Source organism: Tasmannia lanceolata, unplaced genomic scaffold (genome assembly GCF_043159265.1).
Source record: "Tasmannia lanceolata isolate RefF3 unplaced genomic scaffold, GAP_Taslan_0.1 ptg000015l, whole genome shotgun sequence".
NCBI classification, from domain to species: Eukaryota; Viridiplantae; Streptophyta; class Magnoliopsida; order Canellales; family Winteraceae; genus Tasmannia; species Tasmannia lanceolata.
In genome coordinates this window covers 23,792,230-23,819,117 of record NW_027518692.1, presented here as the reverse complement: position 1 = coordinate 23,819,117, position 26,888 = coordinate 23,792,230, and the positions used below count along the sequence as shown (strand labels likewise).

At 37.7% G+C, this 26,888-nt stretch overlaps 1 protein-coding gene across 3 annotated transcripts; it reads right to left on the bottom strand.

Moving 5' to 3' along the window:
• Nucleotides 1–2,252: 2,252 nt before the first annotated feature.
• On the bottom strand, nt 2,253–22,664 carry LOC143846939 (putative protein ABIL5). 3 transcript variants are annotated; one of them, XM_077355556.1, is made up of 8 exons: nt 22,350–22,664; nt 22,152–22,234; nt 18,131–18,278; nt 12,831–12,930; nt 9,238–9,274; nt 3,504–3,616; nt 3,339–3,427; nt 2,253–2,634 (listed from the first exon to the last, which is right to left on the bottom strand). In XM_077355556.1, exons 1-8 carry the CDS (start codon nt 22,428–22,430, stop codon nt 2,566–2,568), a joined length of 720 nt encoding a protein of 239 aa, XP_077211671.1. In that variant the 5' UTR covers nt 22,431–22,664; the 3' UTR covers nt 2,253–2,565. The 3 variants fall into 3 exon arrangements, with proteins under 3 accessions (XP_077211671.1, XP_077211672.1, XP_077211673.1); XM_077355557.1 differs by having other exon boundaries at nt 3,525–3,616; XM_077355558.1 differs by having other exon boundaries at nt 18,131–18,231.
• Between the last annotated feature and the right edge of the window lie 4,224 nt (nt 22,665–26,888).

The following is a 26,888-nucleotide window of genomic DNA, read 5'->3' as shown; positions in this document are numbered from 1 at the left end:
CATACTTGGGCCTATCATTATATTTTCAGGTTTCAGCACCCAAGCCCCACTGATTGAGTAGATGGTTTCTTTCGTGCTTGGTGTGATGGCGATTGCGTGCCAGAAGGAGGGCTGGTCTCTCCGATTCAATACAATAGCTTCAACGGACAACGAGGTACATCCATTGACCAAGGACCTTTCGCAAAAGGTGTTTGAGAAACATCTAGGGGGCATCGGTCTTAGATACATGCATAATTGGCTTCAAGTGCAAGTGGGAGATTGTTAGCGTATATGTCCTAAGAGCTAGTAGTTTGATGTATTGAACTATTTTATTCCTTAATAAAGTTTCATTTCATGACATTCTTTGGGTATGTCTTGGAGTGTGTGATATGCGTATTCCTTTATAACACACAGTTGTCCTTAGGTAGCATCATAGGAATATCATGCCCATGGATTCACTGATCCTAAGGGGCAGGGAGATATGATATTCCAGCTTTTTGTAGACCTAAAAGTCCTTGGATGGGATTATAACTAGAAATCACTTCCTGTACACAACCATCACAAACCTTGCCTACATACATACATTAGGGTGGCCTATCTCGGTTACTGGGGTAGTGGACCCTAAGTAGGAAGAATGTGTACGGTAGGGGTAGACATGGGTAGGGTCTAACCCGAAGAACGTCGGTTCGGTTCGGTTCGGTTTTGGGTCTAGACTTTGATGGTTCGGTTCCGGGTCCAGTTTTTTGGAGCCATCATTAGCCGGTGAACATCTTGACCTTGTCTTGGCTTTTGTGACTTGTCCTCCAATCTTCAATGCATGTTGAGGTACATGAGGTGTTACCATGGCATGTTTAACTCCAAGCTCCTTCTTGACACTTGCTTAGGGAACTTGTGGGATCTTTATGTTGAGCTTATTGACTTGACCATCTTCAAATGAGGATGTCTCCAATGTAGGTGAGAGCTCTTGGTTCCTTTGCTTCTTGATCCACAAGCCATGTGTTGAGAAGAGTTGTGTAATGGCGATTATGACATGAAAATCTTGTATACAACACAACACCTCAAAGCAACACATTAGTCCATAAATGCTAATCAATTTGTTTTGCTAGCATCAAAACAAGAAGGTAAGGTGAATGATTAACCCATGGAAACCCTTGGGCTTATAGTATTTATCAAAATACTTTTGATAAAAATTGTATGTTTTTCAAAGGAATTTGCAAATGCATTTGCGAGCCCAAGCTGTTAGATTGGAAGGTATACCTTGGGTGGGCCCAAGGCGTAGTTAGTGTCTGCCCCCATAGGACCCATCTCGTAAATGAGGATTGGAGGTAGGACGTACACATATGATGTGATTAGGAGTGTTTGGAAGATCTGATGGTCATCTCCAGGGTAATATCCTGGTGGGGAGAGAAATAAATTAGTTTCAAAAAATTGCAGACATGTGAGGTCGCACCAGTATCCTTACACCAAGTAAAAGTAGGACTAATCATATTGGTTTAAGAAATGAAGATATGTGATATACCTTTAGAAGGCTTGCCACTCTACAAGCTCGCCGAGTAGGACCGACAGTTGCACTTCCGAACTTTCCAAATGGAAGCACGCTTCATTGCCCGTCTGTGACTTCTTCTTGAAGACTGAGTCTGTTTCTTGGAGCCTTTGCCCTTCTTTCTCTTACCCTTGCATTTCGGCTTGGGTTACACTATCCTCGGCCATGAAAGCGGACTTTTGATTCATTTTCAAGAGGTCCTCCGCTGACTAAAGCATGTTCAACAGCTCTAACATCGTCACTTCAAGCTTGTTCGTGTTATAATTCTACACAAACATATTGAAGGACTATATCCATCTAAGATTCGACATCTAAAGAGGCCCTCAACACATCCAGCTCATTCAGATATGCCATCATCTTGAGCATGTGTTCCCTGATTGGGGTGCCCTCCACATTTGACGTTCACGTTCAAAATCATCCAGTCACGAGTCATTCACATTTTGCACATGTCGACATGTCGTGCACATTTTGCATGTGTCGACATCCCCACATTTGGTATCGCACCTGTACTGAAAAAGTCCTTTTCATCTGTGCAAAGGTAGAGGACCGTAAAGAAAAGGTGTCATTCCCCTCTTCTTCTCAATCGACTGAAATCCAATCCCAAAGGATGGAAATATTTCGGTCGTGAAAACACTCGAATTGAGTTTCCGACTGGCGGCCCGCGCCCCCTCCTCCCACCCACCCACCTGGTGCACTGACCGACCGCACCGGAGGCATACCTCAGGCCGAACACCGGAACATCATCACAATCCCGCTAATCAACAAACAATATACTATGTCAGGGGATCTAAACTCAGGCTTTGGACTTTCATTAGGCAATACTTTATTTATCTCTGCGAATAACATATTAATGTGATGCACTTCAATGTGAATGTCAATTGTGTGAAGAATTAACTGCTAATTTGTTTATCCCATGACTCTTTTATCTTCTCAAAGTTTAAGAAGGCATAAGAAACACCCAAAATATGACAAAAATGAAGTTAAATAACGAATCAGAACACCCCTGTAGAAAAAGAGTTCAATGGTCATTTTCCAAGCATATTTTAAACGGTTCTCTTATGTCTCTGAAGAAACGATGACAAGTGCTCATTGCAGCCAATTTGATGAGTTTCCTGCAAGAATTTAGCACTTTCTTACATTGCAAATAACTTAAATCTATAAGAGACTCTGTTATATTGCAAATAACTTAAAATCTATAAGAGATCAACCAGAAAAATGATCTCTTTTGATGAATGAAACCTACCATGACTCAATGCACACGTGGCATTTGTGCTTCATTTGATCCGAACCGGATCTTATGGCCATCATCACAGGGCAACCTAGTGCTCCCAGTCTGACTCCGAACCATTTAGGGATGCAATTAGGGATGCAATTTGGGTCAGGTCGGGTTGAGCTTTTGCTACAAATGAATTAGAACCAACCCGTACCCAACCCAATTAAGTGGTAAAAGCTCAACCCGAATTCCAAAAAATCGACCCGAGTTGTGTCCCAACAAACCAATGTCTGATTTGGAAGATTGAGACGTGGAAGAATCAATGACTTAAAGACATCATAAGGGAAATAATTTTCATCATGTTTGATCGGTCTAATATCATCCAATGTGGGAGAGACCAGGACCTACATGCTGGAGTGATGATCAACAAAATCCATAGACGCACATGGTCTGCAACTATCAGATTTTTTTCATTAAGCTTATAATATTGAGGGGCTGCAAATATCCTCCGCCCCTTGTTTTGACATTGGTTGCTCTCTCTTTATTTAAGCTTTATTCTCAAATGAATATGCACAACTTGTTAAAGAATTCTAGGTTTCTTACCTTAATTTGGGATCGAAATGATGGAATGCGTGGCTTTGAAATTATAGATGGCCCATCTGAGATTGTTAATGTTTCAGATAATTCAAATCCTGTAAACAAAGCCCATTATCAATTAAGGATAAGAGAAATACACTGCAGTTATGTGGATTGCAAAGGATTCCATACCTAACCTTCTACCTTTCTTACCAGCAGTTAAACTGGGATTATGTTTGTTAAGACGAATACTTGATGGTGCAGGCACAACACCTGTCAGTTTCTCATTTGGCTTAGCAGTAACCCTGTGCAGAAACAAGAATATGTGTAAGTTAAGCTGTTTGTGGCTGCTCATATGTTGAGATTTTCTGGTCGATTTGGAGTCCTGAACAACTGGTTTTGTTGCTAGCTGTTAGTTATTTCATAGTTATCTTTTATTCTATTGGTTTGTGATTGTTGAGTCCTAGATATGCCAGAAGTTGATGTCATTATATTCAGCAAATATGAAATATATAGTCTAAACTTTTATGTGAAGTGCAGATAAGTTTCAACCAATTTTAGTATTCATGTACGAGGGACTGGTTCTCCCAAACGAACCATTTTGCATCTCTTCTTTTCTACTAGCAAGTACTTATCACTTGGTATCAGAGCAGGTTTGATTTTTGTATGGCAAATGAGACCCAGATCAAATAAAAAATGGAAGAAATAGTAGAACAGTTAGAAGCAACTGCAAGGGACGTGATGGAGATGGTTTCCAAGGTGATGGAAAGCCAATGTAAAAAAGTTGCGCGAATATGTCCAAACGAAGTTTGCTCGGTTTGAATTTCCGATATACAATGGATTAGAAGAACCAACGCCATGGGCTTACCTTACTAAGCAATTTTTCGGTTCCATCAAACTAATGAAGAAATGAAGGTTCTATCTTCATTCTAAATGGAAGGAAAAGCCTTCCAGTGGTTTCATTATTATGAGAAAACTCATAAGAATATGGAGTGGAAGGAGTTGAAACTAGCCTGGTGTGTTGTATATGACCCTACAATGTTTCAAGACGTTGATTTGGGCTCAACAAACTTCACCAAAGTGCTTCAGTAAGAGAATATCATAAATATTTTGAGAGGATGTCCAATATGGTTGAAGAATGGACTGAAAAGGGCCTGGCTGGGAATCGGTGACTGAAGTTCAGGTCTTACATCGAAAGACACTGAAGGAGACTTTTATGTTGGCACACCCATTGGAGGAGAAGATCCAACAGTGAAAGAAACTTCAAAAGGCCCCACCCACTGCATCATATCCGAAGGCTCCTCATGGTTTATAATAGCAAAGATGAAGGGGAGACACTCTAATAGGCCATATTACAATTGTGAAGAACACTTTAATACTGTTCACAAGAGCAAGTTTCCCAAATTTTAATTGATTGAAGTTTCTGATGGTGAGAGGGAAGAAGAAGAAGAAAATCATGAAGTAGAGCACCATGGGACTCCATAAATTTCCTTCAAAGCTATTATGGGAACTTTGACTCCTCGTGATATCCAGCTTAAGTGTCAAATTTCCAAGCATGTAGTTATCATTATTGTTGATAGCAGTAGCACACATAATTTTGTTCATTCTCGTCTTAATTGGAGATTGGGGTATGTGGTCGATGAAAAATATTGGTTCCACAATAATTGTCGCAAATAGTGGAAGGGTAGAAAGTGTTGCAACAAGATCTCTTTGCATATTGAAACATATCGAACAGAACCGGATCTACAAATGCTCATGTTTCAACCTAATGTGGTGTTCAGAATTCATTGACTTGAGATGCTAGATTCAATTATGTGGATCTTTAGACGACGGTCTATGGGATTACATCATGAAGGACATTATCATGAATTGATTGGTAAACAACTATGATCCCATTGTCTGCTGAAGCAATCCAAGGCTAATCGGCTTCTGCATGGTTAGTAAGGTACCATGGTGGCTTGGCTTCAAGCCTTGGAAACAACGGAGACAGACTTACCAAACAAATTACATTCTGATAGTGAGGCATTGATTATAGAGTTCTCTGGTGTGTTCGAGGAATAACACGGTCTTCCATCGTAATGAAAACAGAACTAAAATTGTATTGAAAGTAGAGGCTTCTCATGTCTAGGTTCGACCTTACCACTAGCCCTACATTCAGAAAAATAAGATAGGGAATAGTATTAAGACAATTCTAGAAGAAGGCATCTGTCCAACATTTGCCCTTGTGCTTCGTCAGTTTTAATAGGTTCTTCGTAGTTGTGTTGATTACTGCACCTTGAACAAATCACAATCAATGATAAATATCCTTTCTTGTAATATAAAAACTTCTAGAAGAATTGCATAGGACCATAATCTTCACCCAGCTTGATCTACACTCATGATATCATCAAATCGGGTTGTACGAAGTTACAAACCCGTATTCCTAGAATAGAATTCTGAACTCATGATGGGCATTATGCGATCATGACAATGCCATTCAGATTAACAAATGCACCTTCAACCTTCTAGTGTTGGATCAAAAATGTGTTCTTACCCTATCTTAGGAGGGATGTTCTAAATATTTTTTTATGATATTCGAATTTATAGCCAAACTTGGGTAGAACATCTTCAACATTTATGTTAGATATCTGAAATTCTGCAATTACATCAACTAAATAACAAAAACCAAGTGTTATTTTGCACAACTATCTGTTACATATTTGGGGCATATAGTTTCAAGGGAAGGTATCGTGGTTGACCCTTCCAAGGTGCCATGCATGATGGACTAGGCTAAACCGTCTACATTGAAGGGATTACAGGATTTTTGGGGCTTACTAGCTGTTATAGAATGTTTATTAAGGACTATAAAAAAAATTGTATACCATTGACTAGGTACTTTGAAAAGATGGGTTTATTTGGGATACCAAGGCCAACAAGACTTCGTCCGGTAAAAATCTGTCATGACTTGAGCCCCAATATTATCAATACCTAAATTTTTTAAGCCCTTTTAAATTTAATGTGATGCATCTGGTAATGAAATATGGGACTATTTTGATGCAAGAGGGAAACCCATAACTTTTCTTAGTAGGGCATTTTCTGGAAAAATTTGGCAAAATCCACTTATGAAAATGAAATGATAGCAGTGCTATATACTGTTCAAAAGTGGAGACCTTATTCACCATAAAAACGGATCATAGAAGTTTACAATTTCTCAAGGACGAAAAGCCTACCACTGTTGAGCAGCAAAAATGAATTTCAAAATTTATAGGTTAAGATTTGAATGTCCTTTATAAAAATAATGGTAAGAAAAATCTAGATGGCAAAAAGCATGTATCCATTCTAACTCAAATTCGGGATTTTGTGTCAAGGGATTTGATAGACAGCTTGCCAAAAGCTCATAGGTATACTACTATTATAGTGGTAGTGGGTCAGTAATAAAAATTTGCTCACTTTGTACCTCTATCTCACCTATATATTGCTGCTATGGTGGCCCAGGCTTTATGTAGATAGCATTGCCAAACATCACAGTATGCAAAAAAAGTCTTATGTCAGACAAAGAATCAACGCTTGTTAGCAAAAACATCTTCAGGTTGCAATGAACAGAGTTGAAGATGAGTAGTTCCTTCCATATATCCTCAAACGAATGGTTAAACAAAAGTGCTATATAAATGTTTGAAGACGTATCTTCATTGTTTCCGATAAATGCCTTTACTTTCGTTCTGTGTCGAATAATATTACAATTATTTGCATGTATGTAGACGACATGTTGATTCTTGGTTCCGATCATTCTGTAGTGAGTGACGTGAAATCAATGTTGGCTAAAGAATTCGACATGAAAGATCTTGGTGTGGTAGACATCATTCTTGGTATGAAAGTAAGTTTTAATAGGCAAGGGATCACTCTTAGCCAAGCTCATTACATTGAGAAACTACCGTTTGATTATACCAAAAAGCTGAGACCTAATGAAGGAGCCAGCATGAATCAATTGGATTATTCTAAATTGATTGGTAGTCTCATGTATGCGATAAGTTGCACTAAACCAGTCATAGCCTTTACGGTAGGCATGTTGAGTCGTTTCACTAGTAATCCTGGCCATGAGCACTGGAATGCTCTTATGAGGCTGATGAGATACCTTAAGGGTATTCTACATTATGCTCTATGTTATAGTGGCCATCCTCTTATCCTGGAAGGATATTCTGATGCATCATGGGGTTCAGAATTAGGAGACAGTAAATCTACCAGCGGTTATATATTTACACTGGGTGGAGCAGTTGTTGCGTGTAAGTCAAAGAAACAGACTTACATTGCTTTATCATCTATGAAATCAGAACTTTATGCTCTAGCTTCTGCAGGAGATGAAGCATAGTGGATAAGAGATCTGATCATGGACATTCCACTGACCCGTTTAAAGATTAATTCTTTAAGTGTGTTCTGAGATAATCAAGCTACAATTACGATTGTAAGGAACTCACTCTTTAATGGTAAGAGGAGACATCTCAGGCTGAAACATGACATGCTGAATTATTTCATAGAACAAGGTATTATCACTTTGGTTGATGTGCGGTCGAAGGATAATATGGCTGATGCTCTCACAAAGGGACTGAATAAAGATCGAATATTCAAAACTGTGGGGGAGATGGGGTTAAAGACCGTATAGACAGAAATTAACCTACATCCATGTTATTTTGAATTTTTCGAATCTCCCTATCTTGGCTAAGATAAACACTTGATATGTTTCAATGATGTTTACAGTTGTCTTTATGTGATTCCACATTTGATGACATATCCTTCTTGGGAAAGTTGTTTCATTCCAAACTTGATGATACAACTAAACTCGAATTTGGATAAGATAATTGTAACATTCCAAATGTAAACATGGGATGATTCTTTGGAATGATAAGATAATTATGGATCTTTTTTTATATGATGATATGGGTGATTCAATATTTTGTTTAGACATCACATTATCTATCTATTGAATTGTGCTATATGTAGAATATAGGAGGAGATTGTTGGGTACATAGTATAACCCTAATTATGTTCTAATATAAGCACAATAAGATAATGGACCGGTGTAGTGGGCCTGCATGGGCTAGAGTCCATTAACCAATCAATAACCCTAGCGTATCTTTATATATAGGGGCTGGAGGCAACAAACTAGGTGTTCCAAACTAGATACCTAGGGTTTAATGCTTCAAGCAACCTTGCTTGACTCTAACAGGTATAACACCACTTATCATTCATCCATTAAAATTTATCCATTTGAGGATGTATATGGTCGACCACCTCTAACTTATTTGCTAGGTACTACAAATGTGGAATAATTGGATAGGGATCTGGGTGACAAGAATAAGATACTAGCATTGCTAGAGGAGAATTCGTAGAAATTTAAGGACTGTATAAGAGTTCAAACTGGAAAAAAAAAAGGAATAGAAAAAATCTTGAGGTTGGAGACTGGGAATACATCATAGTAAAACCTTATCGCCAAATAATTATGGCAGTCAAGTCAAATCTTAAACTCAATTCTAAGTATTATGGCATACAAGTTAGATATTCCAGCAGAGGCTAAAATACAGTATTTCCTGAACTTTAGGCTGGACCCACCCATGTAACATCACCATGATCGTGAATCCGATGGCCCCCACTGTAGAGATTTAACCTAAATCTTATAATCATCGGACAATCCTAGCCATTGTTCAATTTTTTTTTCAACTTTTACCACCTATTAATTGGACATTCAGGATCATCCGATTACTGTATATTTGCTATAGGTATCTCCATGCTGGGCCCAATAAATGAACGGTTCAAATCATGTTTATGTCATCTAAAGTGGGCCCAATCAAGAGCCTCTCATATAGGATTTCCCTTATAAGAGTCATGTTCTTCAATTTCAAATGAAATAGTAGTAAGCTCTAAAACTAGGTGATAAGAGAAGGGAAGAAGGTACCTCAAACCTCCTTTAGATCTCTCATGAGGTGGACTAGCTGTGTGATGAAACCATGTAAGTCAAGAATATCAGTCACTTACATGATATAAAATATGAATAATACATATAGAAGTAAACGATAAAATTATCCAAAGCAAATAAGAAGTAATCAATAATGGATGGGGTGGTATTATTGAAACAAGGTAGTACGGTTATCATTATTAAGGAAAATACTAAGGAGTAAGGGCAATGGAAGGGAGGATAGTTGAGTTTTTCAAATCCTGATGCCATGAAAAAGGCATGTGGTGAACACACTAGCAAGGAGAAGACTGGATTCTCCCCATCCTAACAATCTTCTCACTGTGTTCCTGGATTACCGGAATCAAGAATTGGAATTGGCATTCTATTACGATTCCTATTCTGATTCCCTTGTAAATATAACGAAAGAAACTAATAGAAATTTCATTCTGACTGATAGGAATTGAATTACCCCATCTTGGGGCAATAAACAAATCCTGGCAGGCTGGCATCATCCCCCCAATAATAAAAAATAATAAAAACACCAGTGACAATTATGCCACTGGTTTCTATTCCTTTTTTGAACTAAACTCTCGAATGGGAATAAGATGCCGATTCCACTACCTGATTCCACTACTTGATTATAAGATGTTGATATACTATATGAAGTCAAAGGTGATGATGACCTAGAAATTTCGATGAGGATGGTTTATAATCAAGGGATTTGATTTGTCATTCTATAAATAACCAAAATTTGGAAAGATGTAATCCCCCGATTTTACCTTGCACAATGTCTATCTGACCAAGCTTCGTATACGAAGATCTACACGATGATGACACTAGCCAAGTAGCCATACAATAATGAATGAGACTCCTACAATGTATAAACTTTTATATGCATATGTGCCTTACTTGCATGAGTTATTTACATAAATTATTTAAACAGTATATAAACTATTACATGTCTTGTCTGTTTTATGTTTGATTTGGCTAAAGATTCTTATCCTTCCATAAGAAATGATTTGAAGAGATGATGACTAGTCTGTTGATGAGAAAAACTTTGTGCAAATAATGTAGAGGAAGATATTGAGGATGATGAGGATTATGCAATGGATGATCATAACGTTCATGCAAATATTGATGAACCAACACTGGTTGATTGAAATACATCTATCGTAATTCAGTTTTAATATAGAGGTTATTTTGGTCAAAATATTCAAAATCTAGATTAGGGTTCCTTAATTGAGTATAAATACTCATAATATGTTAATTTTCTTCAGAAAGAACCCTAAATTCTGGAGGAGAACGTGTGGAGAGGAGCCGTGAGCCACTGTAGACCGTTTAAGGGACCGAGGAGATCTATTCAATGTGTGTTCAGACTTTATTCTTTGCTTAAACCTATTGATTATATGGATTCTTCAAAGATTAGAGTTGTTAAGATATTAAATTTACCCTCTTTTTGCTTTTCGACGAATCTCCAATAAGGTCATTGAGTTCCTTGGAAGCCTCGTGTCACAAGCTCTCCAACGAGCCCAACCACGCTCAAATCTGATGAGAAACAAAGGATTTAGAAGTCCAAAGATTGAGGAAAATCAGATGAGAAAAATCACCATCCGGATCACTCTACCGAACTCGAGCTACTGGATATTTTTTTATAAAACTCGATATGAGGGGTTTGGTTGACTGAACTAAGCACACTGGATTTTTAATTTTTGGGCCCAGACGACCGAAAACATGGTCGGTCGACCGTACCGGTGTTCACACAAAACTGTGTTTAGCCCATTCAGGGCATCTTTGATGATATCTTTCTCACTGATTGTGACATTTGAACCTACTAAGGTATGTTTTGATAATTAGGGAGTTTGATGTAGTTAAGCAACCTTTTGGACGTTGAAGACGTTTGGACTTTTGATCAATGTAAGTAATACAACATTACTTAGTTTTTTTCTATCACAAATCAATTCCTTGGCTCTTCTTTGAAACTGTGATATGTATAAAATCTACTCGTACGAGACCTTAAGACTACTGTATCTTTTGACTTGATTTGAGTTCAGTATACATTTTTGGGTGTCATATTTGTTATGTCTTCATTCTCTGTTGAGTCACCCAGTATGACTCTGAAAATCAAACTCCGTTTATGAATATGAAATTCCATTTGTGACAACTTGAGTATGCTACTCTTGTCGATTTCATTGTGTACCTACCCTTTATGACATCGACTATATGTATTGCTGACACTTCCTATGGAGGCTCGGACTATTACTGTGAATCCCACCAATGGAGTTTAATACGTTGGCCTTGTCGACAGGAAATTGTTAAGTCATTGAGCGCCAGCTCATAATCCAACGTGTCTATGTGAACCTCGAGGTTCTATAGGACTCTGTGGCCCGATGTGAATGTGAACCAAGTCTCTAACCTCCTAGTGGTATCAACATTTGGCGTGTGTGTATGTGACTCTTTTGAACCCTGTCAGATTTTAACAATGTGACACTTTGGTTAATTGACTTGTGTTTGAAGTAAATCCCTTTTGCTTTACACCATGTTTGTGAATTCCCTTATGATAGAGAAATTGCTTTAAGAACATGTGATTGTGTATTAAATCTTGTGCCACCAGCTTTTACTGCTCATTTCCTACTTTTCATTCTATTGGTCTGTTTAGCCATAACTATAGTAATGCTTTATTACTTTACTGGCCATTCACTCACCCATGATTTATATTTCAGATCTTGAGAATTGACTCTTGCGAAGGTGTACGGTGGGAGTGGAGCCTTTATCCATTGGAGATGTAGATTATTTTTTACTTTCACTGCTTAGAGTGAGTATCCTAATTACGACAGTGTTGACGGATTTTTATGGTTCTGTTATAGGGAAATGATACACCACCCCCCCGCGCCTCCTTTTTCTTCTAAAAAGGATAAAATCCCCCCTTCAATGGTTTCTGTGAGAATGGTTCACTGGTTGAGGATAAATTCACCCCCTTTAAAGTTTTTCTTTGCCTTTAAAACTTAACGAATAATATTAAAGAGGGGGGGGGAACAATTTCCCTTGTTATATTCTGGGATGGGAGTGCGACTTTAACAACGTTTATTATTCTTTATGTTTTTTTTAGAAGGAATCGTCATAAATGTTTATTATTCTTTATTGATGTAGAGACTTAAACCATTAATTAAATGTTTGGTTTATCTTGTTATGGTGAAATTGAATGTGTTGTATTTCGTGAGTTTTGCCTTGCAGGTGTGCGACAATGTCTCATGCCGGTCCGTGATTACGGTTTGGGGTGTGACAGAAAAGTGGTAATCATGGTTAGGCACTGTCATGCTCATATTATATGTATATCTCTGTGCGTGATTTGTATATGTACATATTATGTACATGAGAGCATCTAAGGTGATTCCACACCCTGTTTGTTTAGGAGAGAAGAGCCACATATAGAATGGAATAAAAGAATAACTTAAAGCTAGTTATGAAGTGGCTACTATCTCCTAAAAATTAGGGGTCGCGCATAGGCGATATTTATTTATGTGAGTGTGTGTATAGAGAGAGAGAGAGAGTTAACATGTGGATCTCTAAACTAGGAGATAGGAGAAATTAGTTACATGGTAAAATGTAATGAGGGTGATGCCTTGGGAACTTTGTAGTCCATCGCAGTTTAGCAAGGTCTAGCTGCCGAGTGTAATCATGGCACGTGAGAATCCTCTGCATAGATGTGTGCATACATTTAGTTGAAAATGCAATAAAAACCAAAAACATAAGAAATAAAAGTTTACACACACACACACACATATATATATATATATATATATATATATATATATATATATATATATATATATATATATATATAGAGAGAGAGAGAGAGAGAGTTAAGTGAAGCTACACATACGTGTAGCTAACTTAGCTACACCGACGGCTTAAAATACAGTGGGCCCACATTGTTTGGGTGATCCAAACCATTCATTTGATAGGCCCTCACATTGATAGGGTGTGCCCAAAAAATCAGCTCCATTGGATGATCCCAACCCTTCAAACTGTGGAGGCAAAAATGGACAGATTTGTGAAGGTTTTTACACGTCCATTTTTGCCTCCACAAATCGTAGGGTTGGGATAATCCTATGGAGCTGATTTTTTGGGCACACCCTATCTATGTGAGGGCCCATCAAATGAATGGTTTGCATCACCCAAACAATGTGGGGCCCACTGTATTTTAAGCCGTCGGTGTAGCTAAGTTAGCTACACGTATGTGTAGCTACACTTTTCTCATATATATATATATATATATATATATATATATATATATATATATATATATATATATATATATATATAGAGAGAGAGAGAGAGAGAGAGAGAGATTTATATATAGGTTTCAAACCTAGAGCATGTGTAGTATTAATATATCCATTCATATGTAACACCTAGAGTGTTTAAAGAAGGTTAAAAAAGATTGAGGGATTATTAGGAGTAAGAAGCTTTGAGTGGTACCCTCTTAAGACCCTTACCTAGACTGCATTTGCATTTTCATTGTATTGGGCATTGATGGAGTCACACGATGCCCAAAACCCTAGGACTAGATGGTCATTTAAGCTTTTAAATGAGGCTAGGAGTCTGAGTGGCAAGAGGTGTAAATTGTAGTAGCAACAAGGAGAGAATGTACTTTTTTAAGTGGTAGCAAAAGTGTAAATTTGTGAAACGTGAGGGTAAAACTTCATCCAAAGGACTTTCTGCGGCATGGATTTAAGCCATGAATCTTATCCCTCCATACCTAAGTATCCATATACAGAAAAATCCAACACACTTGTCTTAAAGCTAATTACCATACCTCACCACCATTAACATTAATCACCTTATTAACTAACTTAATCATATTAACCAATAATAAAAGCTATAAAAATAAAGGGGTGAAGGAAAAACGACCCATGCTTGCATGATAGAGAGAGAAAAAAGAAGAAGAGAAGGAGCAGAGGTGGAGAAATAAGGAAAGGGATTTGGGAAAAGATCTGATTGAATTTGAGCATGAATTAAGGTAAGATTGGCATGCAAATTCTTGATTTGTTCTAGATTTATATGTAGTTAGTTTAAGTTAATTCATGATTAGTAACACCCAAAGAATATAATGCATATTTGAATTTTTTTTTCCCTTGATTAACTTATTCTTAAAAAATTAAGTGGTTGCATTATATTTTGATTACTATTAATCATATTATTTAACCAAATTGCAAAATAGAAAATTTGACCTTGATTTTTGATGGATTTGACTATGTAATTTTCTCCAAAAATTCTTAGATTTGCAGGACTTATTCTAAAGGATTTTATCTTTAAATCCCCTTTTGAATCACCTCATTTAGATATTAAATGAAGAATATATATGAGCTTTCAAATTTGGTCTACCTATTCTTCTATAAACAGAATTATGTAATCTCAGTATCTAATATTTAATTGCAATTGAACATCTTCAAAGAGGAATATGATTATGAGATTTTAATTTGTGATATATTAGGGAGTTATCTTTCATATGAAACTAAGTATAGGTAATTTGATTTTAAATTGAAATTATTATTATTATTATTATTATCTACTAAAAAGACTCCAAACTGTGTTGTATAGAAATTCTATCTAAAATCTGAATTTTGATGTTGATTTTCCAGTTATTTAAACCCATGATAAAAAAAAAGGGAAATAATATCAACACTCCAATGTTTTGATATCACGCTCTACTAGCTTGTCTTTTAGAATTAAAAGGCAGTCAACAGATTATTACAGTTCCCAAAAAGCTCTCACAAGCTTATTAAATACTAAAAGACAAGCAAGGAGAGCGTGGATATCAAAACATTGCAGTGTTGATATCATTTCCCTAAAAAAAATTCTAGAAAATTTATATGTTTTGTAATCATGGATTAACTTTACAAATCAAGTGGTTTAACTCAATTTGAATTACAATTTGATTTGATATGGGTTTTACATTGACTAAACCTCAATCAATCCCATTGTTGTAAAATTTTAAAATGTATGTTCTTTTGTCAAAAAAATGATATTAGATGATATATCTCTATGGAAATTATATTTAGCGGTTATATTATGTGTATTAATGCATTTGGTAATGTCAAAATAGGATTCATGTGGGAAGATGAAATGGAATGTGAAATTAAATGTAAGAATGAGATGCATGCAGAATCATACGAATGAAATGCATGAGTTTATGCAAATGGAGTCTTGCAAATGTAATTCATGTGTCATCATATTAATAAGTGAAACCATGATCATGTGAATAATTGTGGAAATGTATGAATGGAATGGACTCATAGACCATATTGACAATGAGATCCTTTGAACAGAATGATGAATACTGTTAAAATTTGGTGGGTTATCTACAATACTCATATGGAGTATACTTACGGCCCGAATTGGTATGAGACCATGCGAGATAGATTCATGGGTTGATTTGGTGGTGAAACCTAGGCCGAATTGGTAAGAGACCCTGGCAATAAACGACCCGTGTAAAGATCCACTCTATTGTTATGCCTAGATCAAATTTGGGAGGTACTCGAAGCAACACTTTTCCATAGGACGAATTGGTAATAGAATTCCACATGCTAAATTGGTAGTAGAAGCTCTTGGCCCGTATGGGAGAGCAGGTTGTTATAAAAGAGAAAAAAAAGAGAAAAGGAAAAAAAGTTAGGATAGATGAATATTTGTAGTTGCATATTTTTGAAAAAATTGAATGGTGTATGTGTTCATATGTGCATTTAAAATTCATGTTTGTGTTCATATGAGTATGTTTTCAGTTGTGAGCTCATTAGATGTTAACTGCTGGTATGAGATAACATAGTGGGAGCTCGCATGCATTAGGAGCACTTGGTTCAGCATATGAAATGCGACAACATGGTAAGATTGTGTGCACAAGGAGCACCTGGTTCGGCAAGTTAATTATGCTAGTATGAGAGAACAGAGTGAGCTTGCATGCACTAGCAGCACTTGATTCAGCATGTGATTTAGCCGTGCTGGTATGGGGCAGCATGGTGAGCTCATGTGCACCAGGTGTGCTTGGTTCAGCATGTGAATGATGCAATGGGCACCTGCATCAGTGAGCTACCTATGTTGGTATGTTTTTGGGTGTGAGCTCATTAAATGTTAACAACTTCATTTAAATAACCATTTTACGATATTAATTAACTTAATATTATAATTATGATTTATTTTTCAATTGATTAAGTGATTAAGTTCTTTATGTTAAAGGTTTTCTTTAAATGTTTTAAATTATTATATTAAATCTTGAATGTTTGTACTTACCCTCAACATCGTCATGGAAGGTGGTGATAAAATTTTAAAGAAGGAGAATTTTGAGGATATGGGAGTTCAGTGAGAAAGGCGATGTATAGGATTTGTTTAGCTAGTTTAGAAGGAAATTTTGATGTATATTTGTGCATTTAGCAGGTATAAGATTTTAAACTTAGTTGTCTTTAGAGTTATGAGACATGGTTTTTAATGTTCTTTCAATTATGATTTGTAAAATTAGGCTTTAGATATGAATTTTCTAAAGTATATTATATTAGTCAGATAACAATCCAGATTTTAGGGATTATAGAAATCTGGGTCGTTACAACATATTTTCCAAAGTATAATTTTATAGTTTGGGTTTCTTCCATGCTTTCAAATTTCGAGCAAAATCCAAAATTTCAGATTTGGGTCACCACCGAAACTGAAATCGACAATACCCGAAATGGTACCGGATTTCGACCGAAATTTTGATCCGAAATTTCATTTTAAGATTTCATCTGAAATTATACGAAAGTCCACAATACCTGAAATGGTACCGGTCATCATGTAATGCATATTTTTTAGAAAATTCACTGAGGCCACTTTGATCGAAGATCCAAACAATTCATTTGTTGGGACTCAATGGAACCATCAAATAATCCTAATTAACCCTCTGATCTTATACGATGAAACAAGATATATATAAATCTCTAAGGATCAAAGAGTTAGGATCATCATAGAGAGATGATTTTTTTAGGAAAGGTATACTTCTGTTGGGTCGTAGCAAATGAAACAGCTTGGATGTTTGAAGAAAGTGGGCCCATGATGTAAACCATTCATCGTTGGGCCCACTAAAGGTTGAGAGAGAGAGAGAGAGAGAGTCTCGCAGCTGTAGTAGGTGTTGGATAAGACTATAAGAGAAAGTATAAGAAACCCGTTACTGGCCCTAGTACTGGGTTTGTATGGCCACCCATCAGATAATCTCTGTCTCTCTATATGTATGTGTGCGTGTGTGGGTGTACACATACATACGCACACTAGTATTATGGGCCTATGCCATGCATGAGTGTAAAATGATGGGTCCCACACCATCAAAACATGAAGTGTAAATGGTGGGGCCCATCCTAATGCATAGGTTTGGATAGAGATGGTGGACCCTGTACATAACAATAATATTAGGGGTAAAATGATGGGATCCACAATATGCATAGGTTTGGGCCCTATCGCGGCCCCATCACATCAATCACAAGAGATGTAAAATGGTAGAACCCTATCATGGGTTTGAGTGGAGATCGTGGGCACACCACATCAAAATATGAGGTGTAAAACGGTGGCCCCCACCCGTGCCTGGCATGGTTATAACATGTTGGATCCCACCCCATCATAGCATGAGGTGTAAAATAGTGGGCTCACCAGATCAAGTGTAAAATCAGACCCCCACCCATGCTATGTTTGGGCTTTAATTGTTTGGCCCATCCTATCAAAACAAAACATGAAGCATAAACAAAAGGTTTTCCAATAAAAAATATTCTTGTAACAAAATCGAATGACAGCTGAAAGAAACATGCTTAGTATATCTTATAGATTGATAGATTATAGATAAAATGGTTTCTTGATGATAAATTTCTTGAAAAAAGTGTACCTCTTTCAAGTAGTGGATCCGAAGCTCTGTCTGTGAAACTTGGACACCTCCATTGAGAAGGCAATCAAGATTTGTAGAAACTGTCCCCAAGTGATCTACAACTGTAACCATGGACTTGCATATGTACTCCTTTGTATTTTCCATCACACTTCAAAAATTTTTTTTTGTTAACCAAATGATGATAAGAAGTGATAAGAATTTTTTTGTTAATCTAATGATGATAAGAAGTGACAGGATCATCTTCTTCCTCTTAAACAATTAGAAAGCTGCTAGGAAGACACGCCAACGTTTAGGATTTCCTTAACATCTCGGGCAGCTGATGTTTCATAAAAGGGTTTTGCTAGTGTCCATCGCAAAAGGCATTTTGCGGAATGTCTGTTGCATGAGAGAGAGAAGCCACATATTCATAAAAGGGTTTTGCTAGTGTCCATAGCAAAAGGCATTTTGCGGAATGTCTGTTGCATGAGAGAGAAGCCACATATTCATAAAAGGGTTTTGCTAGTGTCCATCGCAAAAGGCATTTTGAGGAACGTCTGTTGCATGAGAGCGCAGCCACATCATGAATAATGACAAAATTTGTTGAAAAGTGAGCCTATGTGGCTGCTCTCTCATGCAACAGACGTTCCGCATAATACCTTATGTGATGGAGCCTAGCAAATCCCTCCATAAAAAAGAGAGTGGAACTTACATTGACCTTTTTTATTCACATGGAAATCATGACAGAGGGATCTTTGGGAAGATTGATACAGTTTTTTCTTCATGGGGCATTTTGGGAAAGATGATAGAAGTTACAGACATGCATGATGCATCCACCTATACAAAAGAACACTTGCGAAAAAATGCTGTATTTTTTTGGGCAGTGATAAATTCCAACCATATTTTCCAATGAACTGTACAGCCCCTACCATAGGATGATTCAAACCGTTCATTTGATGTGGATGATTTTCATAAGAGATTCCCAACATGTCATGAGATTCCCATTCTTGAAAATCAGCACTTTTCCATATCTAGAAAACAGACGGGATTCTAGGATTCCTCCTTGGGGCAAATACTTATATGGTTCCTAAGCGAAGCATGCCCCCTTAGCAGCAGTGGTTTAGTCGTTCAGTTCAGTCCCTCAATCCAGAGGTATCCACTTCACTGATTCAGATATTGTGTAGCTAATCACTGAACGTGTTCGCTATCTGATTAATCGGTACAAAATACTCCTTATGTATCAATTCCACTAGGGACTGGAAGTCATGTAATCCTGACACGGAGCCACAACGTAAATAGGTTGCAATGGGAAATATCATTCCATTTGATTATCCTAGCCCTCCGATCTATAAAGAAACTGCATATTATGGAAACCTCTATAGATTGGAGGATTGCGATCATCCTATAGAAATGATTTTCGGGTCACAACCTATTTGCATTGTGGCCCAACAAATAGATGGTTTGGATCATCCTATGGTGTGGGTCGTACAATCCGTCTTGAAAAATACTTAATGGGCCAAATAAAAAAGGCCTTTCGTTGAAAATCATCTCTATATTGGAATATATACGAAAGTGCACGTATTCTTTTAAAAATAAAGTGGGGTCCACCATTTCAAATATATAAATCATTCAATTGGAAGGTCCCAACCTTAATAAGTCATACCATGAAAATCATCTACATCCGATGATCCTAACTCTTCAATCTATAGAGATTTCTCTATCGTGTAGTTTATCTATAGATCAAAGAGTTTGGATCCAAGCCGTCCATTTCACGGGCAGATTATAAACAATAAGTCCCAGTTGTATGCCCCACCCATATTTTCAAAATGAAGTAGGGCTGGCAATTTCACCCGGAAAAGCGGGGGATCCGCCCCGCTTGGGGAGGGGATTCCCCGATTTGAGTGGGGAAGGGGAAGGGGAAGGGGATTTAAAAAATTCCTCGGTGCGGGGAAGGGGAGGAGAAGGGGATGGAGTTGGCCCCGCCCCGCTCCGCCCCGCATTAATGCCATTTTTTTCTTGTATTTTTTAAATTATTTTTTTTTTTGGGAAAACAACTAGAAACCCCTTGGATCAAAACATATCTACAAGATTCTCCCAAAATTTTCATAATTTTCATTAGTACAGTTTTGTCCCTGACATAGCTTTTTATGTTTTCTTTTACCCATAATCCATTGGGCATTGTCCCTCATTATATTAGTATATTACCCTTAGAAATCCCTAAAATCTCTCCCTCGAACCATCACTGTAAGGCAATATTAAATTCTTTGAAACTCTCCCTCCCCCAAATAAAGGCAACATCTCTCTGATGAGTGATGAGATTTTATATGGTGTGCGCTCATACAGTCCATTATTTTTCAAAAAGTAATGTATGGGCTACGCCATAGGATGGTCCAAACCGTCCATTTGATAGGCTACAATTTAAAGTACTTTACAGGCCACACCATAGATCATCCAAACTGTCCATTTGATGGGCCACAACGTAAATAGATTGCGGCCCAAAAATCATTTCCATAGGATGATTGCAACCCTCCGATCTATAGAAGGTACCATAATATGCAATTCCTCTATAGATCAGAGGGTTGGGATTATCCTATGGAAATGATTTTTGGGCCACAACCTATTTACGTTGTGGCCCATCAAATGGACAGGATCATCCTACAATGTGCCCATCAAGTGGAAGGTTTGGATCATCCTATGCCTATGGTAGTATGGTGTGCCCATCAAATGGACGGTTTGGATCTTCCTATGGTGTGGCACGTACAGTACTTTTTGGCAAGTGGGATTGGGAATTAGGGATCTGCTAGGGACTAGTGATCAATTAAATGAATCTGAGAGCAACCACCTTTGTCCCCAGGTTAATAAATGAATAAGACAAAATCTTAGCCTATGTAGGTTGTGTGGCTACTCTCACATGCAACAGCCAAGCCGCAACATGCCTGAAGTGATTGTCCCTAGCAAATCTTTAGTTTTAAACCTAACATTTAACAAAGTAAAATGAGAAAGTAAAGTGGTTGTCCCCGAAGGATGCGAGGCGGGGAAGGGGAGGGGATGGGGATTAGATATTCCCCGTGGGGAGGGGAGGGGGATTCCCCACCATCCCCGCAGTGGGGAGGGGGGAAATTCCCCGCAGAGGGGAAGGAGTAGGGGACCCCAACATCCGGCCCCGACCCGCCCCGTTGCCAGCCCTTAAATGAAGTGTACGGTCCACGCTATAGGATGGTCCAAGCCGTCCATTTGATGGGCCACAACGTAAATAGGTTGTGCCCCCAAAATCATTTCCATAGGAAGATCGCAACACTCCAATCTATAGAGGTTTCTATAATATGCAGTTCCTCGGAGGGCTAGGATCTTCCTATGGAAATGATTTTTTGGGACACAACCTATTTACGATGTGGCCCATCAATTGGACAGCTTGTATCATCGTGTGGTGTGGACGTACAGTTCATTTTGAAAAGCATGGTTGGGGCCTACCTTGCTCAAAGTTTTAAAGAAATTAATTGCTGGTTACACCAACCGTTCATATTAGAGAGAGAGAGGTACGGTTGTAATAGTGTTGTACAGGTTGTGGCTTAGAATGAGGAATTTATTACAGCCCTTTTTTATTCTCTCACGGAAATGATATCACCACAACCATGTTTTTATAATTGCACAAACCCAGCTTATCTTTTCTTTTTTAATGGGTTTGCGAGAGCTTTTTGGGGAATTGTAATGACCTTTTATTTGGATAAGCAACTGTAATGACGAGAAATCTACGGTGCAAGGCCTTACAAAAATTAAGCCTTTTGTACCGTGGAAGTACCACCCTTGATATTTGATCTGCAGCTCTTCAAAAAACTCAAAAAGTGAGCTCCGGTTGGACCAAATATCAAGGGCGGTACAAAGGCCTTATTGTTGTAAGGCCTTACACTGTATAAAATCTCACGTAATGACAACTCTTTAAATGATAAAAGACAAGATGAGTTAGTGCAAATATCAAAATATGGTTGTGCTGATATCTTCCTTACGTTAATATCAATTTGAATGGATTTAGGAGAAAAGGAGCTACCATTTCCTGTCATTGCCATTGAGAAAAGCCGTTTCGCAATAATCGGCTGCGTAATGGAGTTGAGGGCGTAAATCTCTGAGTTCCTGCAATCAAAGCAAGCTGAAATGAGATTTATCTCACTCAGTCCAAAAATTAGATATAAAAGAAAAATGGGACAAAAAAATAGACAAAAGAGAAAGAGAGATGAAGAGTATGAACTTGGAGAGATTTGCCAAATCGATCAAAGTCATCGGATTCCGGATTTGGGTTTCTTTTGTGAGATGATTCTGAATTCTCCATTGTAGAAACTTGGTTAATAGAGAATGCAAGCTTGGATAATAAAGAATGTTCTTTCTCTCTCTTCTTAAGTTATTGAGAGTGAAACTGGCGAGATGTTTCAGTCTTGTGATCGTCTATCTCTGTTTAGAGTTCCTCGATAGAAGATAAAGAGAAGACAAGGGGAAAGCTGACAAGATGTTTCAGTCTCGTGATTACTCTCAACGAATTTTCTTTTCTTTGGGAAGATGGTTTATCATTTGCTCCCTTAGATTTTGAATGGTGATTAGTGGTACTACTTTATCATTTACACTTCTTGATTAGATGGTTTTGTGTCGGTGGGTTATTGGGGATTGGAACAAACTTTAACAACACAGGGAAGTGTTAATCAGTAGGGAAGTGTCATTATCCAAAAAAAAAAACAAAGAGTTGATATTTTTCTTTAGTAACTTTTTAGTCTGTTTTGCTTTTTCCTCGTCAAAGTTTCTTTATTGGGAATTGGAACAAACATTAACAACCAATTAGGGAAGTGTTAATCAGTAGGGGAGTGCCATTATTAAAACCAAAAAAGAGTTGAGATTTTTGCTTGCTAACTTTCTTTATTTTTGAGACCAAGTATGAAATTGCCAAACTATTGTTCGTTCTCCATCTTTCACCCGAGTCCATCCCCATCCACAAGAACCTGGCCACGGGTATGAAATTATCATTTTTAACTGGCCAAAGTTATGCTCATTTTACGAATCTTAGAACAAACACCCACTACCTTGGAATGATACACCCAGTATCCTAGAGGTAAATACAAAATTCTCTACAAAGTACCTTGGAATATGCTAGACTGCAATACCATGGAATGATGTACACTACCATGCACATACAGTATCTTGGAATGATATAGATTTTACACTGAAATGATAAACAGTAACGTGGAATGATACATACATAGTTTTGTTAAAGGTAACTTTTATTATTAACAGAACAAATTACATCCGGTTGGGGACAAGGTGTCCCCTATAAAAAAAATAGAAGATACACTAATCTCATGAAGGAGAATCGACACCCGAATCGACTTGAGATACGAATCGAGTTTCGGGTAGATTAGCCCCATCTTTCGCCAGAACATCCGCCACAGTATTTGTCGTTCTCCTACGGTGCCGCAGTGAGGGGTGGACTATCCGTACTAGATCCTGAATTTCATCGAGAATTTGATGAAGATACCAAGGGCCACCCCCAAATTCTTTGCCCACCCGATTACGTTAGACGAATCTCCTTCAATAATCAGCGGGCCCAAATTATGATTTGTGTACCATCGCAGTCCCGCTAAGAGAGCCTTCGCGTCGGCCTCGTTGGCATCACAGAGCCCACCCGGACTGGAATTTGTTGGGGTATTTTGAAAAGAAGGTAATTAAAATTAATAGTTTTGATTATTTTTTTTCAAGAAAAAACATTTAGGTATATTGGTAAGTAATTTGATTTCCAATATATTAAATGTCATGGATTCACCAAAGGTTCTATGTGTTATAAGTCTTTCCATTGTAGGTTATCTCAACCATTGATCGAAAAAAAACTCATCCAATGGTTGAAAATCCTTCTCTCAAAAGACATTACAACTAACAATAACTACCAACTAATTCTCTAATTTCAATATTCAAAAGGAGAGATAACAACACAATTTTAAATTCAATGGTAAGTGTTGGATGAAAAAAAACAATGAGAGATAGATCTGTGTAATAAAAGACGCATCTATTGGATGAGAAAATAAATAAAGACATTTGTGTCTTAAAAAATACATCCTTCGGAAAATGAGATTCGTAGAAATTGGTGGAGACCGAAACACTCTAACTCTATAACTATTGTACATTGTAAATCATAAAAAGTGAGAAAAAAGAGAAGAAAATACCTTTAAAAAGTGCTCATTCTGCAACAGTTCTCCCACTGCAACAGTTCTCCGACGTTTAAAAAGGATATTTAAGGAGAAAGAAAGTCAAATAGCTTAAGTCGGGTCCTATAAACACTTGAGGGAGCCATCCAATTGACATCTCTAATAGTTGATCTCCTTACATGTCGAAACTCAACTGAATGCCTCAATGCACTCCTCCTGAATTCTTTTGATCACATTGACAAACCTCCATGGGTGGATTTACCTTGATCCATCCATTCGATAACATTAAGGGAGTCTCCTTCAACAATCAAGCCACATGATATCTCTACCATAGTTTAAAACTCCCCCGCATCATCGTAGGCTCCCCCGAGTCGACTCCCTTTTACCTTAGCCATGTTCTACGTTTTGCCGCCATGTTCAGTTAAGATTTGTAAATCGGATCATGATAAGATCTGGTCGTTTATAATTTGGTGGTAGATTAGGGGAGTTGGTTTAGATTAGGATGTGGTGGATAAGGGAAGTTGGTTTAGATTAGGATGATGATCTTCTTATTGTTATCTCTCATCTTTATCTCTTTTTATGTAAGTGCATATTTAAGCACCCTTTACTCTTCAATGAAGATATATCCAGAAATTAGTGGAAAATACAAAATTTAACATGGTATCAAAGCGTCCCGATCCAATCCGACGCTGAGCACAACGCACAGAGTTTTGTTCTCCGGCGAACGGCTAGATCGGCTGTCCACCAGGCCACTGTCAATCTCCATCACTATCTCCATAGCTCGCTGCAGTTAAAAAATACCATTGTTGCACGACTTGATCTTCTCCACACAAGCCACTGTTAGGATTTAGAAGGGTTTACAATTTCTCCTTCGTTTTCCTGTTTGCTTCTCTCTTTGGTTCCCAAAGCTTCTTCATCGTTGCCTCCAATGGCCATCGGCTCTAGACCTATGGACGTTGTTTCATGCTGCTGATTTTTCTTCTTCTTCACCAAACACCAAGACATGGAAAAATCCCAAGTTGCATGTTAGAAGCGTAAGCAACAAATGGAAGAAAATGGTTGAAATGCGTCTTTGTGGGTGTCCACATCTTTTCTTTTTCTTCCTCTCACAACCATGACTGGGGTGAGATGGAAAGGAGTTTTGGAGAAGCGTTGTGCAATAATGGCAAAGGAGAATGCCATTAAGAAGATGTTTTTTTGTTGGGTTTGTAAAAAGGCAAGAAAAGATTGAAAATTCTAAACTCATTTTTTTTCTCCATATACACCTCATTCTTTCGTCTTTAGTGGAACAATACACGCCCTAGAAACTAAGTTTTTTTTGGCGTCCTCATCCTACACATATCTGTGTGTTTGCATAAAGCAGTGACTTCACATTTGACTCTAAAAAGTCCTTTTGCCGTAAATGCATCTCTACCTATTGATAATGGCTCTCCATTTAAATTTAAGAGTCTCCTTCGTTTAGGAAGTAATGCAGTCTTAGATATTGATCATGTCACTCCTCTACATTTTCCTGGTTTTCCATTGCCTTGAATGCCCTTCCTTTTATCACCCATCTCTTTGTCTTTTGCAAAATAAAATATCCTCTTCTCATTTGATGTGAACACCCCTCTCTGTTTCATTCCCAACTTGATAATAGCACCCCTTTGTTTTTTTCTTTTAGGTTCCTCTTGCCTTAGATGTTTGCCAATGATTGTTGTCGTTAAGCCGCTAGTTGTCATTCTTCTTTATCTTGTTTTTCTTCCATTTTTTTCCAAAGTATTTCAGTTGAGGTGCTTCAATCCGTTGAGGTATATGCCTCGGACCCTTGGGGTGCATGCCTGAAAGAATAGCTACTCTACTCAGTTGAGGTGCTTCAGTCCATTGAAGTGTATTCCTCAAACCCTTGGAGTGCGTGCCGGATAAAGTTTTCTTGCCCAGTGGGCTCATTCTCATTGGTCCATGGTAACCCATTTCATGTAGGCTCGCCCATCAAGGCCTTGAATCTACTTTGTTGCTCGTCTTGCAAGCGACTTCATTTCGACGGCCGAATTCTATGGACATCGACAAGAAGCATCAGTCAGCGTTAATAGACCTTCATCAACTTGGTGTGCATTACACTAGAAGATTCAGCAATATTCCACTTGAGTATGTTGAGGGTGTTTTTATTGTAATTGTTTGGGGATTTTTATTGTAATCAATTTGGGAATTTTCATTGTATGCAAACGAATATAGATTTTCAATCAATATACGTTTGAGGGGGAGTGTTAAGATTTGTAAATCGGATCATGATAAGATATGGTCGTTTATAATTTGGTGGTAGGTTAGGGGAGTTGGTTTAGATTAGGATGTGGTAGATTAGGGATGGTGGTTTAGATTAGGATGATGATCTTCTTATCTTTATCTCTCATGTTTATCTCTTTTTATGTAAGTGCTTATTTAAGCACCATTTACTCTTCAAATGAAGATATATTCAGAAATTAGTGGAAAATACAAAATTTAACATGTTCCGTGTTTTGCCCTACAGAGTCGATAAAAACTCCTTTGACTCTCTCAAATTATGACTATGTAAACTGAGTACTTGACTTCATCATGCCAAGTCAACTAGGATTTTCTTCAGCCGCGTT